The sequence below is a fragment of the Heloderma suspectum genome, chromosome 4 (genome assembly GCF_057233095.1).
Source record: "Heloderma suspectum isolate Gila_16-S chromosome 4, 16-S_ref, whole genome shotgun sequence".
In the NCBI taxonomy this organism is placed as follows: Eukaryota; Metazoa; Chordata; class Lepidosauria; order Squamata; family Helodermatidae; genus Heloderma; species Heloderma suspectum.
The window spans coordinates 282789165-282801713 of NC_139461.1; the positions used below are offsets into that span (position 1 = coordinate 282789165).

At 46.7% G+C, this 12549-nt stretch overlaps 1 protein-coding gene across 1 annotated transcript in view; it reads right to left on the reverse strand.

Annotated features, from left to right (window-relative positions):
- Nucleotides 1-6937: 6937 nt before the first annotated feature.
- Nucleotides 6938-12549, reverse strand: part of LOC146348802 (thyrotropin-releasing hormone receptor-like) — a 60427-nt gene continuing 54815 nt past the window's right edge. The window contains exon 3 of the mRNA XM_084848392.1: nt 6938-8483. Within this exon, the coding sequence (XP_084704518.1) occupies nt 8103-8483 (381 nt within the window). The 3' untranslated portion in view covers nt 6938-8102. The remainder of the gene's footprint in view (nt 8484-12549) is intronic.

A 12549-nucleotide genomic window follows, 5' to 3' on the forward strand; every position in this document is an offset into this window, starting at 1 on the left:
GAGTGAGCAGACACAAACAGGGCTGTTGGTACCTCCTGCAGAGTACGTTGTTTACATTTAAACCGCTGTTCCCAGTTTGCTTTTCTACAAAAAGAAGCAGCATCACTTCACCAGAGCTAGATCTGACTGCAGACCTCCTGCACGCTCTGTGCACATCTGCTGTGCATTTGACCTTCAAAGTAGCCTCTGCACCTCACCGTCCACATGATGCCCATCTATCTGCACTGGGTTTGGATGTTCAGTCAGCATCGCAGCTTGAATGATGGTAGGATATGGTGGGTTTGATGCCACATCTCACCTATGGAAATCAGCATGATCTCATCTGCCTAGCTTCGGCTGGAGTGGGAGTTCCATGGTCCCAATATGAGCTGCTGTATGCAATCAGCAGCCCCACATGATGGACTGCGCCAGGCCGGCTGTTCACCCACAGCCATTTTGAGGCTGGAAAACCTTTGGAGGCTGTGTGTGTGAAATATTCCTCCTCCCCTCATTCCAAACTATTCATTATTGAGAATGCACACCCTTCTTTTCCTAACCTGTTCCGTGCTATTGTTTGCCCTGACATGTCATTCATGCAGACCTCTGCTATGCTGTCTGAACGTCCGACCCCATCTGCAGTGAGGAAGGATGTGAGGTACGGCATGTGCGGCTGCTTTTGGTGCCTTTTCTTCCTGATTAGGGCTTCATCATAGAGAGATCCCAGCCAATCAGGGGTCAGGTAGCTAATGTGATGTCACTGAGGGTAAAGAAAGTCTATTGAAGGCAATGTTTCCCAAATAGATGGACACTTCCATTCCCTTTCACAGCAATTCCCCCAAAATTCCCCCAAAAGGAGGTAACTTTTGGTCTGATGAAAATGTTTGCAACACTGCCCCCTTTTCATTTGAGCCTGTGCTATATCTGTTACAGGATTGTACCATTCTAGACTGAAAGTGATGGGGAATTGAAAGTCTGAATTGTTCTTTTACATACACAGTTCTCTGTAGGTACAAAATTAGCATGTCAGAAAGTTTGTTCTAACTTGTCCTTCTCCCAACATGCACATTTTGAACATGCGGGGAGGCGTGTGTGTGTGTGTGTGTTACAGGAAGGAGCTGTCAAATCCTAAATCCTACCTCTAGCCACCTGCAGTGTGCAGTGGAACAATCCAGCAACAGAAACATCATGTAAGGCTGCTGATTGTGTATTTTGCCTCTGAAAAAAATAGCTGGGACTGCAGCAGCAAAGTCTCAGAACTGTCCATTGAACTGCTGCAATCCCAGCAGCTCAACTGACAAATAAATAAATGTGTTTACTATGCACATCATTTTGCTGTGTCCAACACTTTTCCAAGAACATCTTAGAGCTCTGGAGTTATTCCACCCAAATATTGTATGTGGTCTCAGCTTTTGATGTCAACTTGTTTTGCTAATTCATTAATTCCAGGTCAGAGAGGAAACAGCCAGGTTGGGGAAGCCTGCTTAGGTACACAAGCTGGTTACTGTTGAGGAGCCATTGTTCAGAAGAGGGCAACGAAGATGATCAGGGGGCTGGAAACAAAGCCCTAGGAGGAGAGACAGAAAGAACTGGGCATGTTTAGCCTTGAGAAGAGAAGAATGAGGGGAGATATGATAGCACTCTTCAAATACTTGAAAGGTTGTCACAGAGAGGAAGGCCAGGATCTCTTCTCAATTATCCCAGAGTGCAGTAGGGATGTACGAAAATTCCACCACGGATCTCGGGGAGGCCGAATGCCAGCGCATTCGGCCCCCCGAAATCGGTGGTGGAACAGCCTGCCACCCCCTGCTCCCCCCGCCCCGGGATGAGACTTACCTTGGGCAGATCTTCCTGGCGGCGGCGGCTCTGGCGGCGGTTTGGTGGCGGCGGCTGCTGCGGCGGCCGGTCTTCCAACTGGCTGCCGCCGCCGCCATTTCCAGTAAAAAAAAAACACACACACACGTGATAGGCTACGTAAAGATTTACGTAGCCTATCATGGCTAGATTTTTAAAAAACACCATGATAGGCTACGTAAATGTTTACGTAGCCTATCACGGCTGATTTAAAAACAACAACGCGTGTACGCAAATGGCGGTGGCCATGCCCGCCGCCATTTATGTTCCTTATTTTGGCATGTCTTAGTCTATGTAAACATTTACGTAGACTAAGACGGAGAAAATAAGGGGAACGCAAATAGTGTAGTGTCCGTTACAATAAAAATAAGTAAATGTTTACGTAGACTGAGACGTGCCAAAATAAGGTATGCAAATAGCGGCAGCCGTGGCCGCCGCCATTTGCGTACGCACGTTGTTGTTGTTGTTTTTAAGTCAGCCATGATAGGCTACGTAAACATTTATGTAGCCTATCACGGCTGACTGCAGGGATGCAAACGGCGGTGGCTATGGCCGCCGCCATTTGTGTCCCTGCTAGCCAGCGGCCAGATGTCCGGCTGCTGGCGGAGCCGGCCGGCGGCTCCGCAGAATCCCTGTGGAGCACAGCCGGCTGGCCAGGATTCCGGGGGGGGGGGAGGTATGGAGTGCCTCCCCCCCGGCGAGGATTCCGGGGGGAGGGACGGAACGCCTCCCCCCCAACCATAAACATAATCCGCGAAAGGTAAGTGATTTTCGTACATCCCTAGAGTACAGGACATGGAATAATGGGCTCAAGTTACAGGAAGCCAGATTCCGGCTGAACATCAGGAAAAATGTCCTGACTGTTAGAGCAATACGACAATGGAACCCATTACGTAGGGAGATAGTGGACTCTCCCACACAGGAGGCATTCAAGACAAGGCTGGACAGCCATCTGTCAGGGATGCTCTGACTTGGATTCCTACACTGAGCAGGGGGTTGGACTTGATGGTCTTATAGGGCCCTTCCAACCCTACTATTCTATGATTCTGTGATTTTCTCACACACACATACCCCCATCCCTCCCCCGACACACTTACCTGCTGCTTCAGCATATATTTAAGCCCTGCAATTTCTCCACATTGTAAGTACAGATATTCAACTCCCTTCTGGCCACAGCATCCAATTTAAATGTATTTTCCAATCAAATTGATGTCACCATTTCTTCCAGTTGCACCAATGGTGACATGAAGCTACATGCCCAAGACATTGCTGTGAGGATTTCAAGCTGCCCTCTGCTTAGACAACAAGGGGAAATTGTTTTAACAAGACAGAGGGCAGTTCTATGTGGGGCTTTTATTTCACACCTTTACCGAGGCTTCTGCTTCTGGATTCTCTGAGGGACTAAGCTCGGCTCCTCTACACGTGCTGTTTTTCTGAGGTTTTTCTTCCCCTGCCTTTCTATATGTTTCATTTTACGACCACTAGATGACACTGTGGTATAGAGGAATTGTGCGATGGCACGAAGGGTTTCATGGCACCATTCAGGATATACCAGACTTTCCTCACTAGAAAAACAGCAATGCAATATTGGTTGCAAACCATGGGAGAGGCTTTTCATCCACCCTGGAGGATGACAACATTGTATAAAGGACCCACAAACTGTGAGTGAGCAATCACGAGCCCACAATAAGTTGCCTTCAGTTGGAACTCTTAGCTGCTCCACAGCTAGCACCACAGAGTAGGGATGCTGGAGAAATTTGAGATCAACTAAAATGAGCTCAGATTTCTAAGAATCTGATCTGCAGAATCCACTGCAACCTAGGGATGTACGAATCCCTTACCTGGTTCTGGTCTGGGTCTTCTGCGGTGGGGTGGAGGCGATCCCTCCTTCCCCCCAGAATCCTCCCTGGCTGGCTCCACTCCGCAGCAAGTCCGCAGAGCTGCAGGCCAGGGCCACCCACAGTCCGCTGCCGGGCTGTGGCTGCAAATGGCAGCTGCCATAGCGGCCGCCATTTGTGCCGCTACGTTAGCCATGATAGGCTACATATATATTTACGTAGCCTATCACGGCAAAGACCAGGGATGCAAATGGCAGCCGCTATGCCATTTGCATCGCTTCTCTTTTCGTGATAGGCTACGTAAATGTATATGTAACCTATCACGGCTAACGCAGGGACGCAAATGGCATAGCGGCCACCATTTGCATCCCTGCTCTTTGCAGTGATAGGCTATGTAAATACTTACGTAGCCTATATCACGGCTAACACAGGGAGGGAGATGGCAGCCACAGACTGGGGAAGCCATCCGTGGCTGCAAACTAGGGGCAGCAGATGGACCGGACAGCCGATGCCAGGTAAGATCCTTCCCAGGCTAGTTTCGCGGGGTGGCGGGGGGGATTGCTCCATTCCACCATGGACTCCGGGGGGCTGGATTCTAAAGAATCCGGCCTCATTGGAGTCTATGGTGGAATTCTCTAACATCCCTATTGCAACCTCCTCAGGCCACGTGGAGTCCATAGACTTTCGGATCTTTTTTTTACTTTCCTGAAATTGATGCATATTTATTCAAAGGAAAATACATAAGGTTCTGCTGCCTGAGACTGGTAAATATTTGCAGGGAAAATGGAATGGAATGGGGGACAATATGCTAAATGTTACGTACTAAGGTAAATTGTGTAAATTGTTGTGAACCCTCTTACAAAATTAATTTGAGTGTTGGACTAGGAGTCAGAAGACCTAGGTTCAAATCCCACCCCCCAACAGACATGAAACTCATTGGGCGACCTTGGGTCAGTCACTATCTCTCAGCCTCATTTAGCTCCTTGGCAAACATAGTGGGAATTGTGCTGTGAGTCATACTAGCTAATTATGACTGAATAGTAAGAACACCAAATATTTCTTGAAATAATTAATAGTACCAATATGACCACTTGAGTTGAAATGAAGGAGAGGTTTATTCTTCATATTTTGGGCCTATTTTGAGAGAGTTGTTTTGAGCACCAGGGTAGTGGTGGTGGTTAGAATTTAGAACTAAGACAGGTGAGGCCCAGTTTCCACTCAGGCATGAAGCTCACTAGGCGATCTTGAGCCAATGAGTATGTCGCAGCCAACCCACCTCACAGGGTGGTTGTGAGGATTTTTTAAAAGGGAAGAGCATGGGAGCGAGCAAGCGAGAGCTATGAGTTGCTTGGGAGGAAAGGCAGAATATTTTTGTAATCAATCAATCAATCGTAGCATCTTGCAAATAAGAAACGTGCTTCACTTTAATGCAGATTTGTACAAATTCATGCTGCTGCTCAATAAGAAATGCTGTCCCTGCTTCTCTCCAAATCACATCAAGCCACTTCGGACTGCAAATATGTACAAGCTATTTACAGGACGTCTGTCACGGAGACACTTTATCCACCACTGGTGTAGCTGCCTGTGCAGAAAAGGATGGCAGCCAATGGCGGCCTGCAGACACAGCAACGCCTCACGACACGAAGCGGGACAGAAACAAAACAGTTCTTATTCCCAAGGAAATTTACTGTAAGGAGGCTAAAATGATTCAAACTGCAATTCAGCAATAACCATGAGGACAGCAGCCACATGTAAAGCTTTAGGTCAGGGTTGGGCTGCTTCTGGCCCTCCAGATGTTTTCACAAACAGAAAATGGAAATTCCAGATGTGGAGGATTTTAATTTTTTTTTAAAGTAGGCCCAACACATTTCAGAAGATCCTTCCACTGGGGTATATTTTCTACAATGATTCGACAGTACAAGGGACATTCCAGGGAGGGGTCGTAGCTCAGTGGTGAGAGCACCTGCTTTGTATTCAGAAGGTCCCAGGTTCAATCCCTGGCATCTCCAGGAAGGGTTGAGAATGAATCCTGCCTGAAACCCTAGACAGTTGCTGCCAGTCAGTGTCAGCCATACTGGGCTAGCTGAACTAAAGGCCTGAGTCAGTATTAAGCAACTTTCTATGTTCCTACCAGTGTCCCTTGTATTGGTGAATCATTGCAGAAAACATTGCAGTGTCCCTGAGGAAGGATCTTGTGAGACACACTGGGCCCACATTAAAAAAAAAATCCTCTGCATCTGGAATTTCCTCTCATCTTTTTTCCTCCAGATGTTTTGACCTACAGCTCCCATCAGCCCTAGTCAGCATAGCCAATGGTGAGGGATGATGGAAGTTGTAGGCCAAAACCAAATTGTAAGCCTCAGTTCTATTATGCCTTTTGAAAAAGGAGCTACCGCTATGCTGTCAACTGGTGCATGACTCCAGTTATAACTTGGTATGTGTTATCAACACCATGTGCTACAGTAGCTAGGCATCACTAGTACTTACCCCAAGTTAACACCACTCTCTCAGATCCTTCTTCATGTTCACAACAAAGCTCAATGGTAGAGCATATGCTTTGCGTGCAGAAGGCCCCTGGCATCTCCAATTACAACGGACCTCTGACAGAAGAACAGGGAGAGACATCTGCCTGAAGCATTGGAGAGCAACTGCCAGTCAGAGGAGGCAATACTGAGCTAGATGGATCCATGACTGAATTAATATAAAGGATATATCATATGTTTCACTGACTCCATGGGGACCGCAGGAAAGCCCAATCTCACCCATGCAGGTCTCTCCTTGCCCAGATGCCTCTAGGTGCTAAAGCATTCCCAATGACATCATCAATATGTGGCAGTACTTACAGGACGTGGACAGTAATAGAAAGGCCCAATATTTGTTATGCTTTACGCAGGGATGCTTTGAGTTGGATCCCTGCATTGAGCAGGGGGTTGGACTCAATGGTCTTATAGGCCCCTTCCAACCCTACTGTTCTATGATTCTATGATATACCATATTCCTCCTCCTTCAGTGTCACATGGTTGTGGGGGGAATCTAGTGCAGTGGGAAGAAATTGCATACAAATCTGGTCCCTGGATTTGGGAAGGGCAAACTCATTCATGGAATTTCTCTTTAGGTTCCTGCCCACCTCTTCTACAGGAGTATCCGCCCACTTCAGTCAATGAGATACGTAACTTTATCCCTACTTTAAAAATGAAGGACACCCCTTGCACTGTTAAAAAAAACCCCTCTCCTCTTTCTTAATGGGGGAAACATACTTCGGATAAAGTCAGTTAGAACTGATTAGAATTTATTAGTCCAGAAGGTGTAACTGGGAGAAGCTTCATGGCCAACTCTTTCCAAAGTCTTCATGCTGCTGACCACTGCAGTCCCTGGACATTCCCTGAAAGCTGCACCTGGAGATGACAACCGAACACAATATATTGCAAATATCAGCCTTATTCTATCATTCACCCCCACACAATTATAATCGTGTTGGGGGGGGGGGAGTCAGGCCATGCTTGATGGGTCCGCCCCTTCTAGCACATCCCCATCGGCCCTGCTGCCATTCACATGTCGGTGGGGAAAGCCTGGAAAAGGGATCCCCTGTTGTACATGCAGAGGCTCCCTGCATGTTTTAGGACCCCATGTGATCAACGTTTCACATCATATAGAACCTGCCCAAATTCACAGAGTTCTCCACATTCTGGACAAAACGAACTTGAGATTTTGAAAAACTGAAGGTGGAAGAAACTGAAACTGACCAATTCATCCACCCAGCCGCAGGACTGTGCATTCTTTGCTCTTAAAAGTCTGGGTCTGAATACCTGTGTATGCACCCCTGTTGGTGCTGCATTAAGGTTGCCACCTCCTTTTTCTGACAGGCTCATCATCTTCAACAGCAGGTATCATCTTCAACAGGCAGGTACATCACGGTCCTCTCCATGCTGGGAATAGCTGTGAATATTGAATTTGACTGGTGCAGATGGGCAAGAATTTCACTTCATTCTTGATAAAAAATTTGCCCACATTTGCAAAATTCTTCATATTTGGGAGAGAAAGAACTTGAGATTTTAAAAAAATGCTAATGCAGGAGAAAGCGAAACTCACAGACTCAGCCAGCCCTAGGGCCAGGCCTACAGGAATGTGATGGAGGGGTGGGGCCAGTAAAATACAGCCCCGCTGTCTCCCTCCCATGATTGTAGCCATGTGAGGGGTGAACACTCGGATAGGGGTACTGGCATATATGTAACAAGGAATTCCATTTATTACAACATTCCTTACACACTCAAATGATGCAAAATGCTGACCAAGACTGAGCCTAAGTTAACATTAAAATAGCCTCAGGAAAATATTGCGTCCAAACGGCAAGAGGGGACAGGTTTGGCTGGCGGCATGCTATTCATGTGTTCCTGAAACTGCTTCAGTAGGCTGCTGCTGCTATGGGAGCTGGCATTATTTGGAAGGCTTGCTTTGCCTTGCTGCTGGCGGGTAACCATTGAGATCTTCTTGTTCTGTGACATCATGTTCAGAACTATCATGGGAATAGTCCTTCATGGTGCTGTAGAAGACCGGAGCATTGTACTGAGTGGCGATCTCAGTTCTCTTCTGCTTGCACTTGCATAGCTTTTTGAAGGCAGCTCTAAACTTTTGAGACATCACATTATAAATGATAGGGTTTATCGCGCTGTTCAGGTAGATGCAGAGCCTACAGAAGAGGACAAACCACATGTTCAGGTAAGGAGGGTCCATGAAGGAGTTGACCACCACCAAAGTGCGGTACGGCATCCACAGAAAGGCAAAGAGGGTCACCACCACAGCCAGCATCTTTGTCACCTTGGAGATTGCAAACAGATAGACAAAACAAGTGAGTTTACAGTTCCATCAGCAGTATGAAGATATACTTAATAAGCTATCTTGGAAGGAAGAGGAGGAAATTCACTGCCTGGCTGGATTAACCTTCAGGCAAATGAAAGGACCAAGCAGAGACACATGACAGAAAATTCAGGATAGGGATCAAATTGGGCAGTATTCCGCATAGCTCCTCTGCTTACGACAAATTTGTGTACGACATATTGCTTACAACACATTCTCTGCTTATGATAAATTCAGGATAGTGGACAAATTAGGCAGCATCCAGCACTGCTTCTCTGCTCACAACATTGACACAGCACCGGCATAAGTGGCCTTTAGCGCCACACCAGTAATGTATGCTGGAACAAGGCCATGGGGGCTAATGGCTCCGATTTTGGTGGGGCTGTTTTAGAATGACTAAATCCATTCTGGGTTTTAGTCAGAACCAGCCAGGACTCTAAAGGAGCTATGCAAGGTGCTGAACCTGTTTTGGGGACAGGGTTCAGCACTTTGGATAACTCCTTTGGAGTTCTGGCTGGTTCTGACTAAAACCCAGAATGGATTTACAGCTTACCAAAATTGATGAAGTGTTAGTGAGAAAATTAGTACTTGATGAATGGAAGGACTGAGAAGACCTGAGTGAAATCAATGAAGATCAATTGGAACCAGTGGGGGATGCTGACTCCGATTTCAGTGGGGCTGTGATTCCATTCTGGGTTTCAGTAAGAACCAGCTAGAACTTTAAAGGAACTATCCAAGGTGCTTAACCCAATTTGGGGATAGGGTTTAGAACCTTGGATAGCTCCTTTAGAGTTCTGTCTGGTTCTGAAAAAAACCCAGAATGGAATCACAGCTCCACTGAAAGTCGCCATTCTCCAGGGATTGGAACATAGGAAGGTATCTTATAGTGCATCAGACAATTGGTCCGGCTTGTTCAATATTGTGTACCCTGACTGGCATCAGCTGGAGTTTCAGACAGGGGTCTTTCCCAGCCCTACCTGGAGATGCCAGGGATTGAAACTGAGGACTTCTGCATGTGAAGGAGGTGTTTTACCACTGAGTTGCAGCCCTTGTGATTTAACATATAGAAGATCATTAAGGAGTTTACACAGAGCAGTCTCAGTAGGAGGTTGAACATCAGACTGGAAAAGGTAAAAAGAAAGAAAGAAGTAGAAGTAAATTGAGGCATTGGAAAAAAGATAAGTGTACCTTAGTGATCAAAGAGGAGGCCAAGAGATGTAGAGAAGGTGTTTTTCTAAAGAAGATTTTTAAAGGAGGTGGGAGAAGGTAGCATGTTTGAAGCAAAAAAGGAAGCACCAGAAGCCAGAGGGAGAAGATGGGCATAGGAGAGGAAAGAACAGAAGAATGGGATGGAACTGTAGCTGGACATGGAACTGGTACAAGAGAACAAGTGGTGGTTTAAAGAAAGAAGATAAACAACATCAGACAGAGAAACTGGAGAAAAAGGGGAGGACAAAAAATTGTAAGATAGATAGAGAAGTAGGAGAACAGAAGAGGGGGAAGGTAATGTGAAGTGAATAACAGAAGATTTAATCAATAAAATATTGGGCAAATTAATGAATGATGGAGCAGGCACAGGAGGTGGATGAAGACAAGAACTGAAAGTAGCAACTGGACATTGACAAATGGAGGAGAAAGACTGCTTAAAATGAGAAAAGTAAGATTAATTAACACAAAATAAAGCAGCTGAATAGGAGGAAAGCATGAATTTATAATAGTGGAATCAGACAGAGAGAGTAAGATTTGTGCCAGCCATGTTCAGCAGCTTTGATGCAATGGAGTGAAACATAAGACAAGAAAGAAAACAACAAAGGTTACAGAAAAGTGCACTGAAGCAATCAAAAAGATAGTGCAACAGAGTCTAAAGTTTGAGAAAGTGCAGAACAGAAAGAGGCAGCAACAGAATCTGGATATCATGAGAAAAGAGTTGGAAAAAAATATTAGGAAGATGTGAAGCTGAGAACGGTTCAGGGTCTAAAGCAGGGACGAGGAACCAGATGTAGCTGGACTACAATTCCCATCATCCTTGACCATCAGCTATGCTTGCTGGGGCCAATGGGGGTTGGAATCCAAGAACATCTGGAGGCCACAGGCTCCCCAGCCTTGTCTAAAGAATGAAGGTTTCAAAAATGTTTGGAAAACAGAGGAGGAAGAGAAGTGGAATACAAGAATCTAAAACCACCAAAATAGCAATCTGAAAGAGGAAAAAATAATTAAATCAAGATGAGAGACAATTGCAAAATGAGGAAATTGCCAATGGTGTAAAGTGGCACAACAGCAAAGCAACAAGGAAGCTCTGGGTCCACTGTGGATGCAACCAGTCTTAAGGTAAAATGCATAGGAAAGATAGAAAGAGTAACAACAGAGTATTAAAACATATATTTTAAGCTAAATGTTTCGGCTTCCACCCTCATCAGTAGCTGTGCCACTCCTGATTCCCATTAAACCCATTCATCAGCACAGCTACTGATGAGGGTGGAAGCTGAATCATTTAGCTTAAAATATATATTTTTAATGCTCTGTTATTTGTCTTTCTATCTTGTTGTAAATTCCTCCTTGAGAGAGGAAGGGGTGCCAGCCTCTTTAAAGAAGGCGGTAATCAGGCCACTCCTGAAAAAGCCTAACCTGAACCCAGATGATGTTAGCAACTGTAGGCCAGTAGCCAACATCCCCTTCCTGGGCAAGGTGCTTGAGCAAGTGGTTGCCAGTCAACTCCAGGCACTTTGGAATGAAACTGGGAGGGGGGGTTGCTGTGGTCTATAGGAATTCAATCTCCCTCTCCAGGCTTCCTGCTCATTCGAGTGCAGATCTTGAGTGTTTGTACCTTGTGTTGGGTACCCGGGACAGATTAGGGATTCTGTTGGTGTACCGCCCACCCCGCTGCCCATCAGACTCCCTGCCTGAGCTGACGGAGGTGGTCTCGGACTTGGTGTTGAGGACCCCTAGGATGATGGTCCTGGGGGATCTCAACTTCCATGCTGAGGCCGCTGTATCCAGGGCAGCTCAGGACTTCATGGCCGCCATGACAACCATGGGGCTGTCCCAACATGTCATTGGCCCAACGCATATAAAAGGACACACGCTTGATCTGGTTTTCTCAACTGGGCAGGAGGATGGTGATCTGAAAGTGGAGGAATTAACATCTGTCCCTTTGTCATGGTCAGATCACTTCCTGCTGAGGTTTAGACTCCTGGCGGCCTTTCCCCTCTGCAAGGGTGGGGGACCTATTAAAATGGTCCACCCCCAGAGATTAATGGATTCCGATGGATTCCAGAGGGCTCTGGGGGATTTTCTTGCTGGTATGGCTGGTGCTCCTGTCGAAGCCCAGGTCGCTCTGTGGAATGCAGAGATGACTCGGGCGGTTGACACGATCGCGCCCAAGCGCCCTCTCCCTCTGAGCAGAGCCCGGCCAGCTCCTTGGTATACACCTGAGCTGAGGGCAATGAAGCAAGAGGGGAGACGGCTAGAACGCAGGTGGAGGAAAACCCGTGCTGAGTCTGACCGAACACAGGTAAGAGCCCACTATCGAGCCTACTCTGTGGCGGTGAGGGTGGCAAAGAGACAGTTCTTTTCCACCAGCATTGCATCTTCTCAGTGTCGTCCAGAGGAGCTTTTCCGAGTGCTTCGTGGCCTGTTACATTCTGGGCCAGGGAGAGAGACGGTGGAACCCTCGGTAGCACGCTGTGACAAGTTTGCATAGCACTTTGAGGATAAAGGCGCTCAGATTCGTCATGAATTGGACACCACCATTAATGCAGTTCCATTGGTAGAGGCGTTCAGAGCACCATCTGGTCCAGTTTTATTGGATGAGTTTCAGTTACTGAGGCCTGAGGATGTGGACAAGGTGCTTGGCCAAGTCCAATCGACCACTTGTGTGCTTGACCCTTGCCCTTCATGGCTTATTAAATCAAACAAGGAGGGGTTGTCCGGCTGGGTCCAGGAGGTTGTAAATTCCTCCTTGAGTAGTGCCTGCCACTTTCAAAGAGGCAGTAATTAGACCACTCCTGAAAAAGCCTAACCTGGACCC